The 25,050-nt window shown below is 42.7% G+C and overlaps 2 protein-coding genes across 6 annotated transcripts in view; both read right to left on the reverse strand.

Moving 5' to 3' along the window:
* Positions 1-108: 108 nt before the first annotated feature.
* On the reverse strand, positions 109-16,640 carry LOC125012226 (phosphatidylinositol transfer protein beta isoform). Of its 3 annotated transcripts, none has more exons than XM_047592062.1 (12): positions 16,532-16,640; positions 14,350-14,380; positions 13,044-13,189; positions 12,750-12,841; positions 12,559-12,566; positions 12,359-12,433; positions 12,183-12,266; positions 8,729-8,806; positions 6,488-6,598; positions 5,211-5,333; positions 4,811-4,869; positions 109-2,791 (listed from the first exon to the last, which is right to left on the reverse strand). In XM_047592062.1, exons 1-11 carry the CDS (start codon positions 16,549-16,551, stop codon positions 4,822-4,824), a joined length of 816 nt encoding a protein of 271 aa, XP_047448018.1. In that variant the 5' UTR covers positions 16,552-16,640; the 3' UTR covers positions 109-2,791; positions 4,811-4,821. The 3 variants fall into 3 exon arrangements, with proteins under 3 accessions (XP_047448018.1, XP_047448019.1, XP_047448016.1); XM_047592063.1 differs by having other exon boundaries at positions 4,807-4,869; XM_047592060.1 differs by lacking the exon at positions 4,811-4,869.
* Positions 16,641-17,232: 592 nt separating this feature from the next.
* LOC125012070 (tetratricopeptide repeat protein 28-like) overlaps positions 17,233-25,050 on the reverse strand; it is a 162,767-nt gene continuing 154,949 nt past the window's right edge. For 2 of the 3 annotated variants that reach the window (XM_047591686.1, XM_047591689.1), the window contains 11 exons: positions 24,174-24,318; positions 23,817-23,996; positions 23,178-23,722; positions 22,525-22,772; positions 22,249-22,373; positions 21,920-22,151; positions 21,476-21,552; positions 20,802-20,825; positions 19,936-20,065; positions 19,718-19,825; positions 17,233-19,585 (listed from right to left, as the gene is read on the reverse strand). In XM_047591686.1, coding sequence (XP_047447642.1) covers positions 17,988-19,585; positions 19,718-19,825; positions 19,936-20,065; positions 20,802-20,825; positions 21,476-21,552; positions 21,920-22,151; positions 22,249-22,373; positions 22,525-22,772; positions 23,178-23,722; positions 23,817-23,996; positions 24,174-24,318 — 3,412 coding nt within the window. In that variant the 3' untranslated portion in view covers positions 17,233-17,987. The remainder of the gene's footprint in view (positions 19,586-19,717; positions 19,826-19,935; positions 20,066-20,801; positions 20,826-21,475; positions 21,553-21,919; positions 22,152-22,248; positions 22,374-22,524; positions 22,773-23,177; positions 23,723-23,816; positions 23,997-24,173; positions 24,319-25,050) is intronic. The other variant, XM_047591688.1, reaches the window with a different exon arrangement.

A 25,050-nucleotide genomic window follows, 5' to 3' on the forward strand; every position in this document is an offset into this window, starting at 1 on the left:
AAGTGGGACAACCATCTCAGCGCATCCATTGGCCTGAAACATGAGCACATCCCTGGACGCAAAGCCTTAACCTGCACAAAATGAGACAAAGATCAGCACAACCTGAAATGTATTTTACAGACAAAATTTATTGGTACAATATGTAGACTTAAGCAGACAAAAAGATCTACAGAAAGAAAAGGCACAATATATCATACATTCACTACCACGTCCCCTGATTTTCAAAAGCTGATCAGAATCTTTAAAAACGAAGCCTTAGAGAAATGAAAGAGTTTCATAAATTAGGATAAGACTGTACAGTTGTTTTGTGGATACTTCCTCTTCCTAGTATCGTCATCATCATTTTAACTGTTGGTAAACCATTGATTGAAGACATTTTTTTTAGCCATTGGGTTCACTATTCAACTGACAGGAGGAATAATTGAGATCACCGATCACTGCTGTAGTCCAACCGGCTCGCACTTTCTGCTCCGAGACGTGCATAGAGCTCCAGCACAGTCAAGATCGAGTGGTCGTCTCACGTACACAGTGGTGAACAAGCTGTAACCATCCCATGAAATAGAAAGTGTAATGCCATATTTCCCAGAGAAAAGGGCGAGGCATAAAGAAAGGTAGTTGTCTGTAGCAACTGATGAGCAACAACATCACAAAAGATCCTTGTGGCACCGTTCACCTGAGAAGATTTTGTTGCTAAAAAATGTTGCCACATACAACTGCTTCCAAATGTTCCTATATTCACCTACAAATGCTGGACACATGTAAACATATAAGAAATCCATTTACATTCTTTGGACGAGCCCAATAACCCATTATTAGAAGGACAGAGATCAGAGATTAAAATATTAGAATCTTTGAGCCTAGAATATTTGATTATACGTCTGTCTGGAAAGAAGAATTAGATTTCAAAAAACAAACCCCAAATTCCTGTTGTACAATTGAAGACAGTAACACACCTCTAAAATACAAAAAAATGCAACATCAGTGGATCAGATGAGTGAACCACGAGTACAGTATCATAAATGTAACACTAGTGATAATCAACACTGTAGGCCGATGCATGTGGTTCTGAAGCCTAAAGAGTGAAAGTGCACTATAGATCTTAAAGTCTTTAATATGGCATATCTATCCAACGGCTTGTCTGTGGCAGAAATGTAAATCTGCAGCTCTTCGCAGCGACAGCGTTGCACTCTCGCCGCTACGGCTTCAACTCACAAATTTTTGCTTGCTCAAGAAATTGCACTTGTTCAGGTGCTGTGACACACATTGGGAAACATGAAGGGAATCTCAAGAAATTCCACACCCTGAAGAAACTAAAGAGTCATGAAAAACAACTTCACTCATAAAGCTCTGTTTGCCAGGACTGATTCCTAACAAGTAACAGCTAGGCGCTAATGCATGGCATCAGGAAAAATTGCCAGTCAGAAATGAGAGAGGTAGCTGGAGGAGTGGCTGGCAGCAGATGCACAATAAGTGTGATAGGTGTAGAGGTCCGGAGATTAAGGCAAGCAGTGTGCGGTGCTGGTGTCGACTGGGCACTGATAAGGCAATTATGAACTTGTAAACATGACTAGAATTAGGTAAAAGAGGAGGCCTTTTGGAAACGGTCTACCTCGGAGAACCAGATGAGCGAGAGTCCTCCGGGGTGGGCTGGGTGGGTGCAGTACAGTTTGGCTTGTGACAGAGGCTAGAGGGGTGCGGCACCATCTGTGGCTGTTTTTCAGTGCAGTTCTTCCCTTTAGGGACATCTGTGAGGGAGGTGAGTGCTGCGTTGTACATTATGTGTGAATGTCTTCAGAATAGCAAGGGCGGGGGCTGGGGGGGGGGTCAGTAAGATCTGTACACACATCCAATGTAACATCTTTTAGCTGAACAAGCTTGCATGGATCTGCCCATCTTGAGGTTTTAAGAGATCAGTCAGCGCGAAGGTTTCCACACCTGTGTGCGCGCACGCAAGACTGAACTCAGGTTTACCTTCAAGTGCGAGATGTATATGCGTCACATGCGTGTGTGGGTTTCTGTTAAGCCTGTATGGGGGTGAAGAGCGAATACCTGTACAGGCATGATTGTCAGTGTTAATAGGATGCAGCGCTTTGGTTGAGGTGGGGTGATGGGAGAAGGATTACAATGGGCCCAGGCGCCAAGGGTGTTAGTAATCACTTAATGGAGGCTGTGGCAGGAAAGAACATGAGTATGACAAACAGTCTCATGCCAGGGAATGCAAACCACCGAGCCACAGTGTGTACAGTTGAGACAAAGAGAGGTCGTACAGGGAAACATTTTGTGAGGAATGTTTTGGAGGCAACATCAATAAAAATGATATTAATATGGAAATGAAAAAAAAAAAAGGAAATATCTGGCCCAACACCTACCACTACGGATTCAAGCTGGTGAATTTGTTTGTCTAATAACGTATCTATACTGCAAGTAGCTCCTCTTCGTATCTCTCCAGAAGGCTAAGTCTCAATAACATGATGCTGACGGCCGGCCTATCTCTCCCTAGCTCAGGAGATCAAAATTAACCAGTCTTATCAGCTAGGATCGTGTTGGTTTCTAGAAATCAATTCCTCACTGGATAGAATGTCTATGATTGGGTTCAAGTGAGGGGTCTGCTCTATTGATTGCAGGTAGCAGTGCTCCCTCCTCCACAGCCTGAATTGGTTAAGGTAAAAAGTGGCACCAAAGGAGCCCTCGTAGCAGTCTGCATCACTGCGCTCTTCGTGGGTGTTTAAAATCCTTTGCCTTCTCATTCATCTGCAGCACTGGTTCCTCGTACCTCACCCCGTAGGCGAAGCTGTAAGGGAAGCAGAGAGAAATTAACGCGCGCAAGATTTCGTAAGCTAACCAGGTGAGAGCAGACTGAACAGACCTCATGAAAAGTTGCTGGTTACTCCACAAAGGCTTAAGACGTCTTTCCACTCATTACACACGCATTAGGTTTTGTTTCTTGTTTTGCAACCCATTAAAATATAACAAGTTTCTTTTTGCAAACAGAAATCTTCGCTTCCTTAAAATCAGCTCCAACAGTCCTTATCAAGCCCCCTGTTTGTCTTCTAGGTAGATAAAAGCATCACTTTCAAATTCTCCCACCCTGAGGCTGATGGCTTTGGAAAGTCAATTAGTGTTAGAATCTGATAGCCGAACACCTTAATGGAACAGTTCAAACCAACACTGGCTCTAAACAGAGGAATAGACGGATCTGATGAAATGGCTCAAGGATTCACCCTCCCACTTCTCCATCCACCCCCCCACCCCACCACCACCCTCCCCCCTCTTTTCTCCTCAATCACAGCACAGACTCCTTCTCAACAGCAGAATTCCATTTGTATGTTAATGAGGGAAAAGGAGCCATCTTGAAGCCCCCCACCCCGCACCCCCTTTTCTCCTCAGATGCCTCCCCCCTCTACAGCAATATCACTCGACCACGATTCACGGAGCATGCAGACGTAACCGTTGGCGAGTCGTCTCCTTGATGTTGAGTTTCACATTTGCGTAGCGTAGTCTCGTCTAGGATTGTCTAGTGAACGGAAGTGACTGTACGTTGGCTGCGGTCACCATCACATGCCAACCCCATACAGTCCAACTGTGACCCTGCTAACCCTTGAGCTCAGAGGTTCAGGCGTTGTCAGCCTCCTCACCACAGCCCTCTTTGATGGCACCCGCCTGTTTACTTACTCCAAGGGAAAATGGGAAACACATGCTGAATTGGGCGAGATGTGAGAAGGGGGAAGGCAAAGCACAAAATGTTGTATTTTGGTAGCGAGCCAGGAATGTTTGAGACTGGCCCACTTTGGCCAGTCCAGCTCAGATTCCTCCCTTGTTCTCCTTGTACGGCCAAAAACTCCCAAACGGATATTTGGAGTAGCTCCAAGAGCAAAGCAGTGCTAAAGTTTTACACAGAATACACAGAAATGGAAACCTGTGATTTAGAAGCGGACGTCCCTGCCTTGCGTACGTCTACAGGGATGCTCTGTGCTGCAGGTAGTAAGGCAGGCTCGTGTGTTTTTAGCTGCTCGCCACCTTTTTAAAAATAGCGCGTGTCAACATGCAGACTTTTCACTAGGTCAGCAAACATCCAACAACCTAACACGTACGTCATATTTCTGATGTTATTGACTAAATACTTCAGAATGAGCACGGGGGCTGCATGTGAAAATGTATACATATGTGCACGTAACACACAGTGGACTAAAAGCCCTTTCACGACACCGAAGGGAAAAGTGAAAGCAGCGAAGAAGTGCATCAACACAAAAATCCCACACAGAGAACAGAAAGCGTCTCAGAGTGTTTTTCCATTGAGTGTACGTGTGTGTGGGTGAGCAGCACCGTGCCATGAGTGGCCACAATCAGTTGAACCACGCTGGCTTGCCATAAGCTTTTCTCCCAACTACACTGCAGAGAAAAGCCAAAGTACTGTACCTGAACTGCTAATGAAGTTTTGCCAACAGGGGTAAATGCTTTATATTTCTTAAGACTCCTTCACAATAAAAGCAACAGTAGCGCATAGCTTTTAGTGCAAAGCAGCTACATCCGGAGGTTTTTGTTACATCGGCAGCAACTTAATATAGTTTTAGTTTGAATAAAAATGAGCGGTTAGTAGTAAAATAAACCTGATATGTGAATGTAAAAAAAAAATAGGAACACAACTGAACAGTACTAACTGATTTGCGGCAAAACTTTACAAACAGTGGTCTTGCTGAAGACATGTTTCAAAATGGGCAAAGTTGTTTGTGGTTCACCTTGGTGTGGCACGGTGCAGCCCCCAGAACACCCCATGAGAGACTGACCCCTACCAATCAGAAATTACACCTACACTCAGCCAGGCTACTCTTCTGCAGCCTTTGTACCCCGAACAGAACCCCACTTACGCATCTGGACAGAAATAAAATATACGAAGTCACAACAACAGGAAAGGCAGCAGGTGTAGGTAGGACGTGGTAACAATGGAGAAGTGTTGTTTTGTGTATGTTTCTTTAAATTTTGGTGTTTTATGTGTTAATCACAATGTGGTTCAGTGCAGTGGTTAAAAAGCAAAATCCATTTATCAGTAAATAACGGTAAAGAGGCATTAGATGAAAGGTAAATACAAAGTTGGTTGGTCAAACACATACATTTACAATATTTTAGGATTACATTATTAACAAATACTAAAAAACATATTCAGAGAACAAATTAATTTAACGTTTTTGGTTATTTTTAACTTGTCCACCAACCTCTTCCAGCTCTTTTTGCGTTTCTGCCTCCATCCTCCGGATATCATCCATAGTCAGCTCCACCCACTTATCCATCCAACAGAAGAGTTGGCGGTGGAAGTTATTGAAGATCCTCTTCTCTTGCTGTGGGAGACAATAGAACTTTAAGTTATTAATAACAGCCCATTGTCTTAATGAACACATACATTCTTTTGAGTTGATTCATTTGTGCTGTGCAGGGCTGTGTAGCGGCTGATCAATGACTTGTGCCCACATGTGCCACAAAACTCTGTAGCATTAACAGACTTAAAAGGAATTTTGGGTGAAAATTCCATCTTAAAAGTTGCCCGATGAATCGATGGAGAAAAGAAAAGCAAAACTTTGCACAGCAGGATTGAATTTACCTCAGAAGTAATTTGTCTTTGACATAAGTTCAAATCAAACTTACCAAATCAAGTGAAAAAGAACTTCACCAATCTACACTGCAGGAATGTGGCATTCATGGGTAAATATCAAAAGTGAAAAAGTAACGTTGGCTAACTCAATAGCTAAAAACTGCTGCCCAATAAACATCGTAAAAGACGACAGGCTGATAGAAACCGTTGTAATTGCATTGGGAGACAGCTCTTGTAGTTTACCCTCGAGAGGAACCCTTGTGTCAAGAATAAATACTTGGAATGATTGAAAGAGGGCAAGGAGGATGAACATGCGTGCGCAAGCAGAAGATGTTGCTCTCACAGGGGACGTTTGGACGTCTGTGAGCAATGACAACCACTTGGGTGTCGCAGTATACATACTTCATGGATAAAGGCTAGAATCTGCAATCGTTTGCATCAAGTGTGAGTAAAAGAGAAGAGTATTTTTATGGACCGCCTTGAAATTCAACTGGCGGTGGAAAATGGATGACATTTTTGCTGTCATTTAGCCCATATAAAAAAAGCATCGCTTTAGAAACGGACATCTAATGACACTTGACTTCATGGTTTTGCAGTAACAACAAAACAGATTATGGCTGTTGGAATGTTGACAATGCTAGTAAAACTACATTACTGTCATCACACTGGTGACCAATGTTTGACTTAAGTTCTACTGGCCTAAAAATACACAGGGAAACTGCAAAAACTATTTGATTTAAAAAAAAAAAAATCTTCACACATTCTGTCAAATTTACACTGGGATTAAAAAAATGAAAATAAAACCCTGAGAAACAGCCAAGAGACTCTCAGGGATTGAAAACAAACAAAAACAAAACAAAAAAAACAAAGTGTGTTAAAAGAGTTTACAGATGCCACTCTCACCTCATGAATGAAGTTCTCCACTTTGGTCTGCAGGCCCCACCACTTGAACTTGACTGTGACTAGTTTGTAGGCGCACATCCTCGGGCAATCAGGTTTACCAGCCAGCTCTCTCTGTCGGGAGAAGAACGGTGAAAGAATGCCAAGGCTTACAACCCATCACTTTTTAAAAGCACAGCATCAGAATAAATAACCCAGCAAAAAACTTGACATAAACTTTCCAATGAGAGAATTATAAAAACAGCAGAAGGCTGAGAGAATATTACTTTAGACTAATCTTGGATGCGTTCAACACTGAAATTCATTAATACATAATGCTTTGGGTACGGAGCTTGCTGAAATAATTATCAATATGAAGATGTGCCTCGCACAGATAAAAGTGCCCTAATCTACAACACACTTTCTAAATCCACCCGCTGCTTGCACTCTGCTTCGCTCTGAAGAAGAGAAGGAAAAGAGGAGGGGGGGCTGGGGCACAGCAAAGTGGATAAACTCCAGATGAAGGGACCATTTCTCTGCCGCCGCCCTGACAGCGACACCGTTCCCGACAGGCGCGCCTTTGTGGCCACAGAAGGCAGATAAAACGGTGCTCGCGAAGCGATAAGGGCGCCGCAGTGCAAAGCCGGGTACATTATTAACACCTAGGACCTCCTCGCCCCCAGAACACATATACACTCCCTCCGAGAACACCTGTTTAATTAATCACTTCATTCCGGCTCGGCATTCCAAGAGAAAATGCCACAGACCCGCCTCAATCACCCTCATCCCTCCGCCGTTTGATGCCGCGATCATGGAAGAGCGCGAGTGAAGGGAAATGAGAAACATTTCTAAATTTGCAGTGGGTTTAGAAAAGTTGTCATCGCTAAAGGAGAACTTCACATGAAACGGATTCTACATCAAAACACTTACGGTGACATTTCTTCTCTCCCTCTCTGTGCCCCACTCAAAGGAGCAGAAGTTTTCAGAAATACAAAGGGTACCGATATGCAAGCATGTGTGCATGCAGAGATAGACAAGAGTTTTATTGCTCTGAGAAGCTGGCAGAAATTGTGCCTCTGTTGTCACATAACTACTTTTTTCACCTTTTCAAAAAAAGTCTTTCTCCATGTCCACAGCGGACTGGAAAGTGATCTAATTAAAAACACAAAATAAAAAGTTGTGCCTCTTTATTCATACTTTTTAAAGCTGTTTGGCTGCCTTTGTTCTTTTAAAAATCCTTGAAGCAGAGGAAAGTTTCTCATGGTGAACTTTGAGGGCCCCACCGCTGCATAGAAATTCTCATTGCTCAGTGAGCAGGACCAGTTGTGAGGCTGCAGGGTATGGCAGCGTTAAGAGGGGAAACCAACAAAATTCCAACAAAAGTTTCTCTGGGTAGATGAACTACACAGTCAATACTCAAGTCCTAATTCAAAACAGTGTTTGTCAGATCCAGAATTGATCTCTTTAGCTGAAGCGGTGACTTAATATTTCCCTTTGATAGAATTAGAGCTCAGAGAGGGTGATGTCATCAGATAACACATGTAGTGTTGTGGACCCCACTTCCTCCAGCGGTTTTATTATTGTGAACAACAGAGTTAGTTTGGTAGAATGTTTATGTGTATGTAATCGTCTAGAAAACTGATCTAAATTAAAAATGTAAAATCAAATAATATGTGTCTGAATAAGCTACTGTACGAACACCTGCACACTACAATATTCTAATCAAGTAATTCATTTAGCCTGATATCATCCATGAACCTAATGCTGCCATTACTAAAAACGACACACAAACCTCCATCTTTGTTTTCTCCACCGAACGTTCTGTCTATTGTGTATCAATGTGTCCCACACATTCTCATATGCATTTTATTTTCAGCAGCAGATTTTGCGTATTGTGGGCCTATAATTGCTATAATTCCCCTATAATTGCTGCCATCGCAGGAACACGACCATGAAGCCATTTCGCATTTGACGAAGGCCTCTGTGTAGGGAGGAGGACAGTCTGCTCTTGATAGGTTTAAAGATATTCCACTTTTTTCAGTTTTATTAAGATCAACCTCATTTTATCGAGTCTTGGAAATGCTCAGTTTACATTTATAAAACACAGCAGTGGTCAGATTTAATCAAGAAGAAATAAAAAGGAAAAAGAAAAGAGGTAAAACTGACACGACCAATGGCAGCTCTTATGTAAAAGGAATACGACCAGGTATATGCATCTACTTTTTGGTGTACAGAGGCATTAAGTCATTTGTGTGCAGGTATTACCTTCCAGTCGGGTCCAAGAGGTCCTCTGCCGGTCTTGTCCGACCTTATTATAGTAGGATCTTCATTTGGCTTGTAATCCTACAGGGAGAAAAATATATATTTTTATTATAAATATAATACGCAACGTAAAAATAAGCATCTGTAAACTCATATTACTAAGATATGAATAATTATACACTACAAACTAAGCAATTACCAAAAAAGAAATAGTTTTTTGCCCAACTTAAAAAAAAAAAAAAAAAAAAAGATGGTAGGTGAAGCCGGCCTGACTCCTGTCCTTAAGAATAACTTATGCCTGCGATTTAACATTGAGCACTGCTGTGAAATTTATTATTCATTTAAATATCAATTGTTCAATTTACTCAAACCCAACACTGAACAAACTAAGGAGAGAAGAATAGACATGGCCACTGAATGGCCCAAGGACTTAACACTCCAAACCGTCCCGTCCCCAGAGACGACAGCAAAACCAGAACGCGTCTCAGCGTAGAAGTGGTTTAGAGACAAAAGATGGTCTATGTGGTGCTGATGCCACCAGCAGCATCTGTTTAATTACTGACTTTGATGTCAGTTGGCGAATGCTCGTGAATATGATTCGATCTACATGCATGAGTGGAGTGTTACAATGCAATAAAAGTATCTGTTGGTATCTACAGTTCCAACTGCAACATCACTCCTTGCCCTTGAGATACATGTACACATACAGTTCATATAGACGTGACAAACCAATTATGTCCCTCAGCTCTTTGTCCTGTGGCACAGCGACTTTAAATTCAAATACAAACATATAGAGGGACATAGAGCACACATGCCAGGCATGGGTACATGACAAAGTTGACTTCATAAAACAAGAGGAATGGTAATACAAATAAATGAAATGGCTTTCAAATTATCAACAGCTCAAGGGCCCAGCAATTTTAAATAAATCATGATACGCCTGCAGCTAAAAGCTACTTTTTCAGGGCTACTGGCCAACAGGAGGGTGCCAAATGAGTGGAAAGAAATGAAATCACACCTTTACATACACACACACGCACACACACAATAATTTGGCTGTTTTAATGCTGAGAGCTCCATCACTACAACAATGCAGCGTACGGCACTAATGAGGTCTGCGAATCGATGTGCGGCCGTACACAAAAAAGGAGCTACTCCTCAAGTCAAACAGTGTGTGTGTATAAAAGCGCTACTGTGTTTAAGTCGTGTGTGTTTGTCTAGTTCCGGCGCGCGCAGCACTGTGAGCCTTAATTACACTAACAAACTCATCTGTGCTGGCGGTACGCCCTAGGCCCTGCAGTCATGCCTGAGGCTGAGGGCTGATAGGGCCCTCAGACACAACACACTCCTCCAGCAAGGCAAACACGTCCGCCTCGTTAACTACCCACCACAAACAAACACATACACACACACACACAGAAACCAGTGCTCCACAGCCAAAAAAAAAAAACACACGTATGCTTGTGCGCACATACAGCCGCACTGAAATGAGGCAATGTGATGTCAAAAACAGCAATAATATGTAACATCTTCAAATAAAATTTCAGATAGTCCAAATGGAGTATTAAAACAAATCCGTTTTGAAATGGTCCGATCTTTATACTCCCAAACAGTGTATATTACCTTGAAACGCAAAGAGCCCGAACTGCTCTTGACAACTGCATAGCAGTTAGATAGTCATAGTAACTATTCAATTAATTAACTAGTAGACATCAATTTATCCAACAGAAATGCCAAGAATTCTTAATTTTTGTCTTTTTGAACAAAATAAGACATTTTCCCCGGTTCCCAGTACCTAACAAATCACACCACTAACACACGTGTGCCATTTTATTTTCCCAATTCAATGGTCTGCATCACTGACAACTCAAACTGATAAATAATTAACCTGTAAAGAGCAAAGCATGAGCCAGTAGGAGTCTCTCCACGTGCAGTTGAACCTCCTGATCTCATTTAATATCACGTTATCCTCAAGTGTCCTTCATCTGACGCCATCGCTGTCTTTTTCAAATTGGGTCAGGCAGCTGTTCAGTCCATCTCTACGGCTTATTGCTTATCACAATCAAGGTAATTTATTATGTTTAATTGAGGATGAGTAGCTATAGACTGCTATATTTGAGTAAAAATAGATTTCCACCTTAATTAAGACTGGATGTCAGAAAACAAGGACGAATGATTTCGAACCGAATATCTGTCACACATAAAAAATATAAAACAATATGCAATAATCACAAGGCCTGTGTCGAAAGGAGCGTTAAATAATGAACTATGATAAGGCAGTGGCTAAAAACATTAAGCACATGTTGCTGGTTTCCAGACTGATTCAGCCAAAAAATGTTTTCTTATTAAAACACATTTCCAGATTTGAATCCTTTAGTTCCTAAAATATGTTCAAGAAGATAAAACAAGCACCCAGAAGTATTTCAGCACTGAATTCAAAAGCTAGATAAAAAGTCGGCCATGATTAGCATTTTGCTCAACATTTAAAATACTTCCAACTTATTGAAGAAATTTATCAGATATACATTCAAATATTTGCAGATTGACTGGTTGAAACCACTGAACCGCTGAAATGCCTGAATGTTGATATGTTAAGTACCATTTAAATGTGATAATACATTTATAAATCGGTTCTTATTTAGCTATTGTCCATGAACACAAACTTAATAAAAAGCTCAAAAGTAAATTTTCTGATATGGTTAATGATATCTCAAAAATATAATTCATAACTGCAACTTGGACATTCTTTATGCAAAGTGAACTGGTTTAGCTGCTCACTTGTTTCTCCTTTTAAAAAGGTCAGAAAAAGCAGACACATTTATAAAGCACATGATTTAGCTCGTATTTATCACTATTCCCGTTAGTAAGGAAGCTCTACCGAGAGAAGAGATAAAAGGTGTGCTCCTTTCAACACCAGGGAGATGCACTAACCCAGCGCATCCCGACTTCAAAAACAGAAAAATGAACGGTTCAGCACAGAGCGAGCAGAAAAGGTTGTTCCTTTTCCGTTTTGTTTTGCAGCCGATGACATTAGGTACGCTTGTTTTTCTTTGATCTTTGTGCTAAATTCCCACCACACTGCAGTTGTGATGACACAGAGAGCATGTATGTCAGCACACTTATTAAAATAAGTCTGTGGCGAATCATTCCCATGCAGGAATCATACATCAACAATAGTATTAATTTACACATGAAACATGATGATGACGAAACAGGCAAATAGAAATGCATGGCAAAAATAGCCTGTGGTCAGTGTTCTACAGAGCTCCCTCCACAAACATTACAATGTTTTCAAGGGGAACTCATGTTGTACTAAGAGGAACCAAGCTCCTCTTGGCTCCTCTGTAATTTGCACCCGAAGTGCCGGCAATTAGTTTGGCAATGACCTTGCTTGTCCACATGAAGGCGCCAAACTCTTTTCTTAAGCTGGAGATGTGTTTGAGGAGTTTGTACTTACAGCAGGGGACACTTGACTGCTGTCTGCAATATCAATGGGGACAACAGTTACATTCTGCCATGTGGCGCTGTCTAGTCTGTGCACCTGAACAAACACAAACAAGAAAATTGTAACAAGAACAAGGCAAAGTATCGTTCATTGCGAATACTTGCTTGATTTGATTTGAATGTACTCACATTTTCTTGTGTTCCCAGGTCGGGTTTGTGCCACGTCTCAATTTTAATGAAGAAACTGTCTTTCATATACTCATTCTGGAATTCAAAGGGATCAGGGAACAAAATGTGTAAAATAATTCTATAAGTTAACTACAAGGCAGTTACAATATCTTAAACTTAGGAATATAATATATATAATGAATGCAACCACGTAGACGTACCGTCACAACTGGATCAACGTCGGACATAAGGAGAAGGGAACACAGAAAACAAAGATATAGATGAAACATAAAAGATAGAAATAACACTACAGCATGATGTAAGAAACACAAATGCATCTAATCAAGAAAAGGAAAAAAGAAAAACGTTGTGGGGTAAAGCACAGACACATGATACGGGGAGGGGGACTCACTGGTTCTGCAGTAGGGGTATGCGTTCCAAGCTTTTTCATGGAATACCAGGGAGCCTTCGGGTGCTATGAGCCTGATAAAGGCCGGGACTTTACTGTAGGGTGGGGGAGGACAGGAATAGGTAGGTGTTTGTAGAAAATGGGAGAAGGAAAACATATTGCTCGAGTTATCATTGGTTCTAGGGGAACTACTAAGTAGGAAGTCAAGGTATGTTTAAAAATGCTTCAGAGATGAGACAACACTGCCACTGCCTGGTAGCACAGAGACATTACATGATGAAGCACACAAGTACATACCTCTTCAGGTGGTAGATTTTGTGCGTATACTGTCCTTTCTCGCCATCTTTTTCGTAGGGCTCATTCTTGAGTACCTCGATGCCCTCACCACCACCGGTTTCATTTTTACTTGCCTCAGCCACAGAGAACAGCTGGCCCACTTGATACTGTAACACAAATAACTCACAATTAACACAAAAATACTCAACGGCTTTTAGTAAATTTAGAAGTATTTTATGGCTTCCATACTTATTCGTAAAATATTTCCCCTACGTTTGCATCTCAACCTTTTTTTTTTTTATGTAATTCTGCTTGTGAGTATTTCAAATTAAGCACACAATCATAGGGTACAGACTTACTGCACCAATGGCCAAGCTTTTTAATCCAACAACGATGATTCATTTAGTTTCATGTACAGGCAGTCTGACGTATCCAGTATTACACAAGAAAAACATTTTGCATACTCTGATTTTCCTCCTTACACTTGTAATCACTGTGTGACATCACCAGCCTTAGTTGTGTGTATTACAACCACAGATTTGGAGTTACTTTTACAAGTTGTGATGTATGTCATGGGCATTTGAGTGAATATTAAAACATAAACACAGTCCAGTGTAACAGTCCTACTATCACGCTAACAGACTGCACACTTCTATAGAACTCCTGCAGAGCTCCATATTAAAATATGCTTGTTTTAAACTTGCGGTATGAACGCACAGATCTTTTTTCAATCCTGCTGCTGCCTTTCCAAAATAACAAAATAAAAGAAAGACCTATTCAGTACATCTTAGACTTTAGTGTATTGTTTGGCTATGTTTGATCCAGAGCAAGAATTATTTTTCAGCTATTTGGAATTTTTAAATTTGATACTAATTTCCCAGAAGCTTTATGTCCATATAAGGCCGTCAGGTGTGAGTTTGGGACTCGTGACATAAACCTCTATAGAAACAGGGAACAGTTGTCTGCAAAAACAATTACAAGAATTACAAATTATGCTTAGCAGGCAACCGGCAGCCAAGCACTGAAAACTGAAACAAAAGAAACATTCATTACCATCCAAGGATTAAGTGATTGCTTAAAAGAAAGGCACAGACATGATGCAATTCCAAAAAAAATAAAAAATGACCCTAATGTGGGTGTTTTTCGGGCCAAATAAGGGTTGTGTATTAAACCAACTAAACATGAACTGATTTAACCAAAATCTTTGCATTAATATTTCTTTCCAACCTCAAAACGTCTAAGGTCAAGATGGAAAATAAAAGTAAGAATAAAGATGAACATTTTCTATCACCTGCATAAGCTATTAAATGACATTCATTTTACTCACCTCCTCAACACTACAGGGTAAAACCACACGGCTGCAAAAGAAACACAGACACTGTTCAATACAAGTCTGTCAGAGGCATTGAAATGCTACATCAATATACAGTGAATGTACACGTTTAACAAAACATTACTTTATTTCAATCATGTTCCAGATATGATTAATTAGAAACTGGCAGAAAAAAAATCCTGCAAGAAAGAAGAAATCTGTTGGCAGGATTTATAATCAATTCTGTTTATCATTCTTTGCCTTGTCGAGTCTGCATATTCACACACAAGGTTACTTATCAGTGTCTTTAATATTGCTGCCTGTATTGATAATGACTGTGGTGGGTCGATTCTCAGTTCCTTTGCACAGTACACAACAAACATTAACCACTGCAGAAGAATAAGTAAGGCCGTGACTCCAGAAGACCAAACAGAAAATTTCCCACAGCCAGGAACAGGAAGTCAGCCGAGGTCACTCACTGATGTAATATCAGCTACTACCTGGTTCCGTCACTGCTGACCACAGCAAGACGAGGAACGTGACACTAGAGCTGAATAAGTCCGAGACTGGATATAACTATGAAACAAGGAAAATCCCGAAAGAGGTGGGACTGAGAAAGAGAGAAGAGAATTGAAGTGACCCATTCGTGGCCATAAATCAATAGATGTGCCATACAGAGAGTCAGGTGCAGTTGTCTGAATGGTGAAAGAAATCTCTACATCTTCATTACATAAGATATCAAATGTTAAAAGATACACTTTTGAATGCACAATAAATGTACGTGCAATTTTTCCATCCACTTAAGGTTGCAATCTTAAGCCATTGCATCACTTACTATGATGAGTAAGTAGTTTGCCTCTCTAACCACATTGTGAGAAAGAAAAGTAGGAAGAGGAAGTTGCTGCTCAGCACAAAACTAAAGCAAGACTGCATTCTACCCTAATGTAACCACAATTGTTGCAGCTGTGTGTATTCATGATGTTGATGAGATATATTCACCAAGGGAAGGTTTGGAGACTTCTGAACCAGGTAGTGGTATGAAACTTTCTAGTTTAGGGAAAAGAACAACCTAGACGTGATGATAGTCTTGATCTTTTAATGGTCTATAAAGGATGCTGCAGCAGGAGCGGCTAAACAGCTTAGTTGAGTGTAGTTTCTGTGAGTAAACTCATGCATAGTGCTGAGGTGCACGTTTAAAGCAGGGATGTGTTACACTTAATAATAAGAAACTTGAGAAACATAGCTTTAATTTGTATCTTAAACCTTTCCTGACAACCAACTACACTACTGACACTAAACTATGGATTTTAAGAATATGCTGAGGTCTTTTCTACTTTGCTTCCATGGAAATTATTACTAGTATGTGTGTCCGAGTTAAAATGAATCGTTTTATAACAGATTGCCTGCCTTATTTCAACTAATTTACTGGCGGAGCCCAAAGGAGAGCTAGCATCCTTCCGATCAAGCCAGCGCACATCTGACAAGTGTTTTCAAGAGCCAGACAGAAAGCAATTAGACATTAGTTTACAGTTTTGTCTCGTTTACCCTGGTAGTTTGACCAATATTTTTTTTCTCGTGTTTAATAACATGGACGAGCATAGTATGACACAACTTCGTGACTCAGAAAGCTAACGGCTAACTAGCATAGTACTACCGGCGGCAGGCTAGTTGATGAACATGTAAAGTTGGGCACAAAAAGAACAAACTGCGAGGTCACCTACTAATCAAAGCGTGTCACATTGCGTAAGACTGGCCGGTGCCACCAGTTTCTGAGTCAATATTGCTGAGATAACATTAACTGAACGCGGCTCGATGACTTGTCATCATACCGTTAGGTTAGCTGACTTAGCTAAGCTAAGTGTCTAGCAAAATGTCTAGCACCTCCCAAGCCTTGTAACACCGCACAGCACAGACTACACACTTCAGTGTTTGGAAGTCAGCTACTTGTGAGAAGCAGTGGGAAAACAACAGCTGTCACACAAGGCTACATGGCTGTGAACGCCGGTAGGCCAGCGCAGCCCTCGGTTGATCCCACCCAGCCCTCGTGTGTCCGACACGGACACCAAGATGAAAAGTTTGCAACTCGTTCGGGCGCTGAAAACACCGCCATGTTCCTCAGCTGCGCGAATAGGTAGACGATTCAGCGGGTTCAGCGCGAAGGGAAAACAAGAATTGGAAAGAGAACCGGTGCACTTACTACTCCTTGATGAGGACCATCGTTCCGTGCTCCTTCTTTTTGGTGTCACTGGTACTGCCCAGCGTCCGCTGACTACTGCTGACGTCATGGCCCCCTAAGAGCGGCGCGAGCTCCCTCCTTCGTGCGCGTTGATTTGCGGAAGTGGCAAGGTACGGACCAGCTAATTAGCATAAACCAATCAGATCTCTTTCTGCAGGCTTATGAAATCACTTTCATGAAAAAAAAAAACTAATAAAACTTGCCAATTCATCAGTTACACAAGTGAAAATAAACACATTAAATCCTGCCTTAACCCCACTTCATGACTGTTACAATGTTCAAAGGTGGTAGGAATGTTTGTGGTGCTGTTAAATAGTGTTCAATTAACCAAAAAGGCTTTTCTGTAATTCAGCTAAAATGAGGCTGTCAGAATAATTCAAGACATTGTTGGTACAACACAATACAATAAAATAGTACCACAAACCTCAGCCTCCAGATTGAAAACACAGTTGAAACAAAAGCTCTCTGTTATTTGAAACAAATGTTGAATACCATAACCGTCATGAAGCTAAAATTTAGCTTATATTAGAATTAATGTGTTTTCTATAAAACACATATATATGTATGCATCTATCTGTCTCTCTGTCTGTCTCTTTATCTATCTGTCTGTCTCTCTGTCTATCTATGTGGTGCCATTCACAAGAATGATATACAGTCAAGAATACAAGAAAGCAAACATGATGTTTTATTGAAACAGTTTACTGATAAATGACAGATGGTTGTCATGAAACTTTCATGTTTAATCTCAAAAAATCAAGGGCTAAAAAGTCATACATGGTACTTAACATTGAATAGCAAGAGAATCCATGCTTCAGAGCAGACACTCAATTCACAAAGAAATCAGGCAAAATGCCCTTTTGATTTCAATAAAAAATATTAAATCTTTTTTCCCCCCACTCTATCCATCTTTACATGGTACAGGTTTGTTCACTTTTTAATTATATAAAAACGCTTAATACTGATTGTGAAACACTGGAATTAATTTACAAAACATAATAATAATAATTATAATATTAATAACAATAACAAACAATAATAACAATAACCATTAAATTTTAAAAACAAAAGTAGAATGGAGGAAATCAGTCGTAGCTGTTGCATCTTGGCCCACACAAACAGCAAGGTTTTGGGGGAAAAATACCAAATGGCATTTACATCTACCTGACACACAGTTACACACAAACACAGTATCAGGTCGTTGAGTATTTCTCATTGCCATTTACAGTGTTATGGGCACAAAGATGAGACACTCTCTGAAGCATTCATGTGCCTCCACGGGATCACACACAAGCCAAATAAATCCTGCTCACTGTCACTCAAGCTCGGGGGACCAATCTTTGTCCTCAAAAAGTGCCCTACTCCATCAGCACCCAGTATAATAAATGATAGATAAAAGTTTAGGACCGTTATAAATGTCTCAGCATTTAGAAGAGGGGAAAAATCTCCCAGGCGACAGGAACTTGTATCCATTGCCAGCAGGTAGTCTGATAGAACGAGCACCAGGGCTACTGCTCGTGGAAATAGTAGGTGATGCAGCCACTTTTCTGGGGTTGGAGCAGTGGTGTCCATTGGAAGAGCTCTTGCTACCCTTATCCAGCGACTGCAGCCCCAGCTCCCGCAGCTCCAGGCTGTCTTGGGTATCATTAGGGGAGCAGCGACGCGGCGAGAGGTTCAAAAGGCTCAGGACATCTCTGCTGGCAGAAGTGCTGTGGACGCCTTTGACAGGACCTAGATGTTGCTGTTGCTGAGCTGCAGCGTTAGCCCAGAAGGTCTTCAGATTGTGGATAGCTTGGACTTTTTCATCAATGACCCCCCTTCTTAACCTGTCCAAGTCAGGCACATCCGCCGACGTGGAGCAGGTGGAACCTGTGGAGGAGTAGGAGAGAGCAGGGGAGGGAGCACTACCAGCTGGAGACTGGTGGCCGGAACTGGGAGACACGTTGCTCGGGGAACGAGAGATGTGTCCGCTGTATGGGGAGCTTGGGTACTTTAACTTGAACTGTCCGTGGCTGTCCAGCGTGGGTGAAGGGTGACTACCTTCCTTTTGGGAAGACTCAGAAACTGCAGGACTATTGTAGCCAGAGCTTATCTTCTGCAGTGAAGAAGAACGGGAAGGAGGTTTGGGTTTCGGGGAAGACTGAGCTCGGCCACTAGCGCTGCTGTTCGGACGACTGAATGCACTGGTTTCAGAGGAGCGGAATGTGCTGCTCCGAGCTGAGGATCCTCCAGCTGTCCCACTCTCAGTCCCAGCCCGCTGAAGACTACCCACAGCGCGTAAATGGCTGTGAGTCTCCTCCAGAATCTTCTGGGCCAGCTCCTGAGGATCCAGAGGAACAGTCTTTTCTTCCTGAGACTTGACAGTACTGTCAGTCTCTGTACTGGATTGGTCAGACTCACCTGTATCTGAGCTGCTCACTTTACCCACCTTCTGGAATGGTGAGTTTGGGCTGGGCACCAGGGATGTTTTGACAGGGGACGTCGGAGTGCTGACACTGCCCCTAGATGACACTGACACAGTGTAGCCTCTACCTGCTCCTGTGCTAGACCCACCAACAACCCCCCTGCCGCCACGGTGGTGGCGCTGGCTATGCCCCGGTGGCAAAGGCAGAGAGTCACAGTGACTGCCCAAGGGCTCGCTGCTGATGATGGAAAAGCCCTCGTATTCCTCCTCATCCCCTCGGGCTCCTGCCACTGCGGCAGCTGCCCCATGAGGAGAGGAGCGACTACGGGGAACGTGAGGGTGTTTGTGGATAGAGTAGTGTGCTGTGGCCCCACTGCGTTGCCGATGACTGAGGAAATCACACTCTGACTTGGAAGCGAAGCTCATGGAGGATGCTACAGAGCTCAGGCTATAGACAGAGATGGCATCTGACGCTTGATTGTCCAGGCAAGGGGGAGAAAAGGGAAGGCTCGAGTATCCCATGGGCAGGGGGTTAGACACAGACTGGGCTGAAGCTAGAGACTCAAGGGAAGATGAGCTGTCCAGGCTCAGGCGCTTGGGCAGTTCGGTAGAGTCTAATAAAAGAGAAGAGGGAAAAACAAAAATGTGACAAAAATAAAAATCACAGGATTATACAGATGAAGCAACTGAAGATTTTTAAGAAAACAGAAATGGTACGAAGAACGCGGGGAAATAAATGTACTTACCAAACAGCGCCAGCAGAGACTGGAGAGCAAAGTGCAAGGTGCGGCGGTTGGCTAGCTTGCCTGTTTTTAGCACCACTTCTTCTTGGCCTACCTCACATAAGTCGAATCCTGCACACATTTGAACGATTAATCGGTGTAATTCATGCATGTGTTAGCATCTGTGTAAGTCAATAGAGACGTTGGGGACAGGAGACAACAGTTTTCAACAGCTAACTCACCAAGAGCAGCCAGAAATTCATGGCATCCTGGCAGTCTCCATAGCTGCACACTAATGGACACCTGAATGGGCAGGAGGGAGAAGTCCTGTTCCTTCTCTCCTGTCTGGAGTTGGACTAGCACCTGGTGGAGCTGGAGAAGAAAGGGGACAGGGATGCAATGAACTGATGAATTCTGGTAGAGATGCGTTTCGCTACGTCTATTTATCAAAGAACTTAAATAACCAAACTAAATACCTTTGGTTATTTAACTTTACTTTGTTTTTTGATTTTTTCATCAACTGAAATCCCTTAATGTTAAGGTGGAACAGTGTTAGAAAGTTTTCCCGTGTCATATGCATGAGTAAAAAGGGAAACAAAATATCTGCAAGGAAGCTCAACTGAAAAGGTTTAAGCTCTGTGGGCATGTGCACGTGGCCCAGGAGGCACACTTGACTGTTTTGTTTGGGGATTATTTGGCTAAGAACAGAGACACCTTTGTCAGCTTGACGTAACTGTGCAGAAAGTAGAAACTTGCGTCCTCACTTCACTCTGCAGCATTGTGAGACGGTTGTTTTTGCATCATATTTTAATCCCTGTTACCTCCCTGAAACATTCCTCTGACCTGCTATGAACCTGGACTGTAAATCCTTAAACACTCCCAATCTCTAAAATCTGACCATTGCAACGGACAAAATGAGAAACAGCTCAGTAAATGTTTGCTACACTTTACACATGCAAACTATACACAATCTTAAAACAACAAAACTGAATATGAAATGTCATGCAGCTCTTACACTAGAAGGCGAATTTTGTAAAGTTTGGAGGGACAGAAAGTGGAGAGCGCAGGGACAGAATGGGATGCAGTGTGGGTGTGAATGCACACTTACCATTGCCACCATATTTTTAACAGCCTTCAGACCACGCGATAGGGGCAGAGAGAGAAAATAGGCTTTCAATTGCATGCATACGGGCCATTCACAAAGAGTTCAGGTCAACAAGAAGGAAAACAGCAACAAGTAACATTAGTGATTAATACATCACAGCGCTTGATGGCGTCAGCACACACACGCTGTAAATTATGTCGAGCAAATTATGTGCACTAAGATGCGCATTTGCAGCATGAGGTAACAGAAACTGCCAATCACCAACTAATTGGGCGAGCTTTCACTTTAGGCATGTGATAGCCACATGTTACACACGAACAGGGATAAAGCTCTGCAGCGTTAAGATTAATCCTCCGGTGTCACAAGTTTGGGTGCAAGAGAACAGGATTGCAGATGCGATTTTGTACTTGACTTCAAAGCAGCATTTCAATGCAGATTAGGCTGTAGCTTGAGTTGCCAGTGCATTAGCATGGGTCGTGACGTAACTCAGGTTATACAATGATTTACATTCTCTTACGGTAAGGCTTCTGTGCTAGAGGCTAATGCATACATACATTTCAGGCAGTTAGAGGGACTGCCCAAATAGTTCTTACACTAAATGCCAGCAATCGTATTTGTTGATTGAGCCAAAGTGGCATGTAAGAATTTGAAGTTTGTTGAAAGCTGCAGGGACCTACCCGGTTGATGAGCTGCTCTCCTGCCTCTGAAGCTGTGATGAGTTTGCACAAAGCCTGGAGAGCTGGCGGAGGCAGACCTACGGGACGGGATCAAAGGAAGATCTTCATTATTCACGCACAAGGCACACTCTTTAGACTCCAAACTAAGTGCCATTAAACATGTGTTATAAAGTATGAAGAGGTACAAACAAAGACGACAGCCATTTAAGGCACTTTAGATCTAACATCGGGGATGAGTCTTGAAATCATTCTGAAGAGAGAACAAACTGAACAAGAACAAAGAACAAGGATCTGTGGCAGAGAGAGAATGGCCCCCAAAGAGCTCCAGAGATCTCTGCATTATGGAGTCAATCTGGGGTAACACGAAGAGGCCGGAGCAAACAGCCTATGTTTAAAATTCTCCTGCACTTGAAAAGATTAGGCACCCAAATATGAGATACATACCCAGTAATGATTGCAATGTAGTGCTACACTGTTGGAGCCTGTCTCCTGGGTCAGCAGTGGGAAAGAAGACGGCAGCAGGAATACCGGTGCCTACAGAGTCAAGCCGGAAGCCCACAGCTGTTAGCAGGGCCTGCCAGCCAGGGACACCCCCCACTTTGTTCTCCACACTCTGCTGGGATGTATACATGGAGTTACGCTGGCCATTCTGTATCCTCTGAAGAGACTTCTCCACCTGAAAATAAAACAAAGGCACACCAGAGCAGAAATCAGCATTTTGGAGCGCCTTTCTGTGAGCTGTGTCCTTCGGAGGGTGCGTCCATGTCTCTCACCAGGTGAAGTAAAACTCTCAGAGCATCACGGGCTCGATCTGGATACTGCAGGATCTCAGCCAAAGCTTGGCCAATCAGGGAAGATGGGCTGTTAAGCTTTACATCATTACCAATGAGCATATATCCTGGAAAGAGAGACAAGAGCTTCGTTACATGATCGTTTTTCATTGGGTCAAATGTCAAAGTCACACATAAGATCAGCTCAAGACTAAAATATATTGTCAAATCTAAATCTAATCTTGCATGTATCTTATGTGTATGAATGACATCTCTAACCTGCCCAGTTGGAGGGGTGCGAGTACTGTTTGCTGCTCTGGACAGTCTTCATGGCATCTGCCAGCGCTGCACTGGCCTTTGTTCCGTTAAGCAAGGCGGTGTAGAAGGCGTGGACAAAAACTTTGGAAGCAGCAACAGGGACAGGCCACAAGGACACAAGAACACACTGAGCCCCGGCAGCTAGGAAGGCTCTGGTCAGTCCCACGACCCCATCTGCTGTGACCTTGCTGCTGGACTCCTGATACGACCTATGACACAGTGACATTAGCATTTATGATCATTTGAAATGGGTTATTTAAGTTTTTTATTATCTAATTTTAACTGAAATTTGTGAAATGTTAAGTATTGCACTGTTCTCTTTTAAGTGTTTTTACTCTTACGAAACAGTATTTTGTTCTTATGTCCAAGAATGACAATTAAAGAATGATGATGACACATATGGCACATGCATTGCTTACATTTTAAAGCCATTAAATCTTCAGTGGCTTAACATTCCAAGCATTATTTTCTTATTTTCTTTGATTATCTTCCTACGCTATCCTGTTTATATCAGTTACGTCACAATCTTGATTTTTTTTAGATGCCTAATTCGTTCCCTGCTTTAGAATTATAGCATAATACATCAGGATCTAATCAGGAGCCAGTCCACCTACCCCAGCACCACCAGTTTGACAGGCAACCTCAGGTCCAATATATCTGCAGCGGTAAGCAGGAACTCCTGAAGGGGAGGACTGTCGCAGATGCTCTCCACATCGCTGCTGTCATCCTGCATGTGGAGAGACTCTGGGATGGTGTATCCGCTTCCGATGGAGCCCTTCCTGCCTCGGCCGCTGCTGCCCCTCCTCCCGCCTGCACCTCTCCCCACCGTTCCCACCCCGACACTGGCGCTTGCCCCCCCAGGCACGCTTTCGGGGTTTGGGGTGAGCACCAGAGCTGCCAGTTTCCAGGAAATATGGGTGGCAAAGTGGGCACACTCGGCTTGCGTGAGAGCACTCATCACCCTCTCCTTGGTGGCGGAAGAGCCGGCCAGGGGTTGACATCCGAGCAGCTCGGCGACCATTAGAGCCTCCTCCTCAGCGGAGGGCATAGGCCCCCACAGCCAGCGGTCCATCACGGGCGAGGGTAACCTAGGGTTACCCACCACTGCTGCCATTGAGACGCCGCCACATGGAGCCGGACCAGGACGCCGAGAGTGAGCCTAAGGGCCATCAGCAAAGTTTACATTATAGCGCATCAGGTTAAGAACACAACCGATTTAATTATTAATCAGTCACATGGATGAGAAGCTCGACCTTTGTGCTGGAGCCAAGACCGTGGATGGAGGGCACGGCGATGAGGCTGAAGCGCTCGTACAAGTATTCATTAGAAGAGCTTCCTTTTAGCAGAGCAAAGGGGATGAGGTACAGTTCTCCCTCCAGCACCATCACTAGTTGTCTGTGTCTGCCAACAGGCCCGCTGGAGTGCATCAAACCCTGTCAAGCCAGACAAGAGGATTAGCGCGGAACTACACAAACACACATAAAAAATGCATATGCTTAGACGCTCGTTTATTATTTATATTCCTCCCAATTATCCGTCTCCTCTCATCTTCCCTCTTTTGCTACTGTACGTCAACAGGAAGGGCAGCGACCCAAGCTGGTAGTACATACCCCCTCCATAGGTGCGATAAGCAAATCATAAAGTGCCCGGAGTGGAGGTTTTCCAAGGTTGCTGGAGCGACGAGGCAGGGAAGAGTTACCATCTTTGGCAGGAGACATGGTGTTACTGAACAGGCTGGTCATACTCTGGCAGCTCCTGCACAAACACAACACAAGCGCAGCAGTTTTCATTCTGTGCCTCATGCTTAAATGTTGCAGACTAACGACATTTTTAGGCGTAGCGTGTCGCATCGTACATGTGCAGTAAGCTCCGAAATTATATTACAATGATCCCTTTCTGTTTTCTTAAAAGTCACGTGTGGCCTTCGTTGCCACAGATATCAGAATAATACATTAAATATACATTAAAGGGATAGGTTATGCCTGTAGGTCAAGGGAAGGTTCTTTTACATTTAGTATTGATTATAACTTAAAATATTAAAAGTCCAAATGAAAGACAGGAAATGTGAATGTGGAGTCAGTACATACAACCTCAAGCCTTGCTATGTATAAATCCTTCTTTGCGTCAAACATTTTTTCTTTTTGCAGAAGTGGTGGGAATGTGGTTTACTAGGTTCATGTCTAACTTATCTCATGTCAGTCATATGTCACATCTAATATGGCTGTGTAATAGTAGTACAATGATGCAGCAGAATAAAGTTCCAATCATAGACACTGAAGCGTTTCCCTTCAGAGTCAAGTTAAAATTAGTTAGTGGCAGGTGAAGGTAGTCCATGCCAGATCTCTACGGTGATGTACTGCATTCCCTCTGTGAACACACACACACATACAGTAAACTATAAATTTAACTTGTGCTTTCCACTGAGTTTTTTATGACAATGTGTAAACCTCCACTAGATGGCAGTATTGCACTGTTGCCAGGAGCTCA

This window comes from Mugil cephalus, chromosome 8 (assembly GCF_022458985.1).
Source record: "Mugil cephalus isolate CIBA_MC_2020 chromosome 8, CIBA_Mcephalus_1.1, whole genome shotgun sequence".
NCBI classification, from domain to species: Eukaryota; Metazoa; Chordata; class Actinopteri; order Mugiliformes; family Mugilidae; genus Mugil; species Mugil cephalus.